Source organism: Lolium perenne, chromosome 4, assembly GCF_019359855.2.
Source record: "Lolium perenne isolate Kyuss_39 chromosome 4, Kyuss_2.0, whole genome shotgun sequence".
Lineage (NCBI taxonomy): Eukaryota > Viridiplantae > Streptophyta > Magnoliopsida > Poales > Poaceae > Lolium > Lolium perenne.
This window is the reverse complement of record NC_067247.2, coordinates 403,054,073-403,057,944: the sequence shown is the minus strand read 5'-3', so window position 1 is coordinate 403,057,944 and position 3,872 is coordinate 403,054,073. Positions and strand designations below refer to the sequence as shown.

General features: G+C 60.3%; 1 protein-coding gene across 1 annotated transcript; it reads left to right on the top strand.

Moving 5' to 3' along the window:
• The first annotated feature begins 1,128 nt into the window (after positions 1-1,128).
• On the top strand, positions 1,129-3,529 carry LOC127297416 (scarecrow-like protein 6). Its single transcript, XM_051327722.2, has one exon. It carries the CDS (start codon positions 1,399-1,401, stop codon positions 3,247-3,249), a length of 1,851 nt encoding a protein of 616 aa, XP_051183682.1. The 5' UTR covers positions 1,129-1,398; the 3' UTR covers positions 3,250-3,529.
• Positions 3,530-3,872: the final 343 nt, after the last annotated feature.

Here is a 3,872-nt window from a genome sequence, read left to right as displayed (position 1 = left end):
TGGCAAATGGGAGGCACCGGAGTTGTTGATACGCTTAGTTTTAGGTTTCTCGGCAGCTTGCCGGTAGTTTGGAGTAGGGCACGAGATCTCTGGGATTAGATCTGGTGCATCCTGGGTTGGTGGTCCTGCCTCGTCGAGCTCCGGTGGCCGGAGAAGGCGAGCTCCTCCACCACAGGGATCTCCGCAAATAAGATCCTCTTCTGCTGCTTCTTGATTCGTTGTACTTTGCTGCACTGATTTCCTCCTCTGGCCGGCCATGGAGGCGAGGAGAAGAAGAAGCCAGTGGCTAGCTCAACGGATTCTGGAATCAGCCGGGGGTCAGTTTCTTCTCTGGCGCTTCGACGCGGTGCCAGGCAATCGCAGGTGAGGTCCTTCCCTATGCTCCTGAGGTGGGAGATGGGGAAGCTCTCCGCAGCTGTGAGGCCCCCTCCAATAAGCGTCTCCGCCTCTTCTTCGATGGAGACCAACCACTGTCGATGCTCCTCTCGGCCGGCCCCGGTGGCAAGGGAGAAGAGCATGCGCCGGTTGGTCTGGCTACCAAGCAGAGGAGGTGCTATGGGAGTCCTTGCGCACATCACGCGGTGACCGTCGTCGTCGCCGCGATCTTTGGCCGTTCTAGCGGCCTGGTCTCAACTTACACAGCGGAGGCCTGTGGATCCGTCGCCGGAGCTCGCCACGCTCAGGAAATCAAGTGGTGCATCCCCAATGTCCTTGGTGTAGCTGGCGGCTGGATCCAATCGCCGGAGAAGAGCTCGCGAGCAGACTGCTCTCTGATCTCGGCTGCAAAGCCTCGAGGTTGCCGGCGTTCTGGTGGTGGAGAGCCCGATGTCCTCGATTGCGTTTTGGTGGTGGAGAGCCCGATGTCCAGACCCTGGTACTGTTCAAAAAAAAGAAAGATTATAGCTCATCTTGTTCATTGTATGTTCATACGACAACCATCAGCCAATGTATGAAAGTAGACATGTCTTTAGGACAAGTAATAGAACGAAAAAAGGTGTGCATGTAGTATAGTAGTAGAAAACCCAAGCTCCGCAACCGTGTGACGGAGAAAGCTCTACTAGTGTCGATCGTCTCGTGGGAGAAAGAAAGAAAGCCTGAAAAGGAGACGCCAGATGCATGAGTCGCTACAAGTCGGCCAAGGGCAGTCAGTCGGCTTTGGTACCTTTTTCACGTTGCACGCTACCATTTCCCGGCTGAGACTTGACACGGACCCTCGTCTCGTCGTCGCCCGAATAAAACACCTCCGACTCCACCCCCACGCCATTGCCAATCTTTCCTCCAAGCTCACCTCAGCTGCTCCTCATCCCGTTAGTCAGAGAAGCAGAGCACCAGGGATCACAGAAACGCCATTGCTACTCCTCCTGCTGCTCCTGATGAGGTAAGTAGGGATTGCTCGGGATGCCCATAGCTGGAGCCGCGCAACAGGGTACCACCACATTCCACCACAACCTAGCCTGCGCCGCCATCTACTCCGACCCCGCGTCGGTGCTCGACCGCCGCGCCAGCCCCACAGCCAGCCCGCCGCCGGCCACGCTGTCTTCCTCCTCGCCCCTGGCGGCCGCCGGCGTGGCGGCCCTCGCCAAGAACGTCTCCCCGCCCCCGCCGGCGCCCGCATGGCCGCCGCCGCCCTCCTCCGCGGGGGACGACTGGGTCCACCACCTCCCGCCCCTCGACATGGCCGGCTGGGGGGACCCGCACGCCGCCGCCATGCACGACCCCCCGCCGCCGCCCTCGCAGCAGGACAGCTCCTTCCTCCGCTGGATCATTGGCGGCGCCGACGACGACGCGGCGCCGGCGGACGACGACGACGGCCACCCGGATCTTGACCTCGACCGCGTCATGCTCCCCCGCCACCCGCCGCCGCCGCCGATGATGATGGGCCCAGGCCACCGCCTCCCGTTCACGCTCGCCGGCCAGGACGCCAAGGACGCCGCCGCGCCTTTCCGTCCCCACCTGCACCAGCAGCCGCAGCCGCACACCCACGCCGCGTTCCATGCCGCCTTCCCCTCTTTCGACGCGCACCCGGCCAAGCGGCAGCAGCAGCACCCCATGGCCGGCGCATCCTCGCCAAAGCTGCCGCCTTTCGCCGGCCCCGGCGGCTTCACCGCGTCCGCCCTCAAGCCCAAGGCGGAGGCGCCGGGCCCGGGCGACGACGCCGCGGCCGCGGCCGCGGTGGACCAGCTCGCCGAGGCGGCCAAGCTCGCCGAGGCCGGCGACGCCTTCGCCGCGCGCGAGATACTGGCACGGCTCAATCACCGCCTCCCCGCCGCCCCCGCGGCCGGGACGCCGCTGCTCCGATCCGCCTTCTACTTCAAGGAGGCGCTGCGCGTGGCCCTCGACGCCGCCGCCGCCTCCTCCTCGGCGTCCACGCCGGTCGACGTCCTCCTCAAGCTCGGCGCCTACAAGGCCTTCTCCGAGGTGTCCCCGGTGCTCCAGTTCGCGCACTTCACCTGCGTCCAGGCCGTGCTCGACGAGCTCGGCGCCGCCGCCTGCATCCACGTCCTCGACTTCGACATCGGCGTCGGCGAGCAGTGGGCCTCGCTCATGCAGGAGCTGGCCCAGCGCCGCCCTGGCGCCGCGCTCAAGGTCACCGCATTGGTGCTGCCCTCCTCGCACCATCCGCTCGAGCTGCAGCTCATCCACGAGAACCTCTCCAACTTCGCAACCGAGCTCGGGGTACCCTTTCAGTTCGCCGTGTTCAACCTCGATGCCGTCGACCCCACGGAGCTTCTTGCCATTGCCGGCGGCGACGCCATCGCCGTGCACCTCCCTGTTGGCTCGGTCCATGCCGCCGCGGTGCCATCCGTCCTGCACCTGGTCAGGCGGCTTGGTGCCAAGCTTGTCATCTCGGTCGACCGTAACTGCGACCGTGGCGAGCTGCCGTTCGCCGCGCACCTGTTCCAAGCATTTCAGTCCTGCGTCTTCCTGCTCGAGTCCCTGGACGCCGTCGGCACGGGCTCCGATGTCGCAAGCAAGATCGAGCGCTTCCTGATCCAGCCAAAGATCGAAAGCTGCGTTGTCAGGAGGCACCGTGCCGCAATCGCCGGCGACAAGCTGCTGCCCTGGCGGACAATGTTCGCGTCGGCCGGGTTCGTGCCGGTGCAGATAAGCACCTTCGCCGAGGCGCAGGCCGATTCGCTCCTCAAGAAGGTGCCAGTGAGGGGTTTCCGTGTGGAGAAGCGCGCCGGATCGCTGGTCCTGCATTGGCAATGCGCCGAGCTGGTGTCGGTGTCGGCATGGAGGTGTTGAAGCCGAGGGCTCTCCGGCATCTGGCTCCACTGGTGAGCAGCCATGAAAAACAAGTTGGTAGGTTAGTTAGGACTAATGATCCTAACAATATTTCTGCTGCAACGATCAAATTACTCGTTAAGCACCGTCGCCTCCTTGATGGATGTTCTGCTGATTCTGTCACTTGTTTTTAAGTAGATTGGTTGGCAGACTGCAAGGTCTGGTACAGTATCAATGTATTTTAGTACTCATGTTACTATCTTCATATGGAATCAATGGTTATGGTGTTTGAAATGTTCCATTGAAGCTTCTATTCAGACATTTATCTTGCTATTGGTTCTGTGTTAGGTACCACAAGTTGTTACCATGTGATAAAGTTCCAAAAGTTTATCATAGTCTTGGTCCTAGGGTTTAAAAAAATTACATGCTTTAAAGGATTATGGTGGTCATTGTTCATAATCTTCATATTTCCCGAAATGTTCGTGTATACTTCGTGAAAGGAAGCATCACAGTAATTACAATTGTTCCTTTTGTTCAAGTACAGAAGAATAAGAAAGCCAAGGCATTCAAATCTTCTAGTATGCGTCAAATTGGTGTCTAATATAATCAGATTCTCACGGATTTGCATCGAAGGTCTTATTATA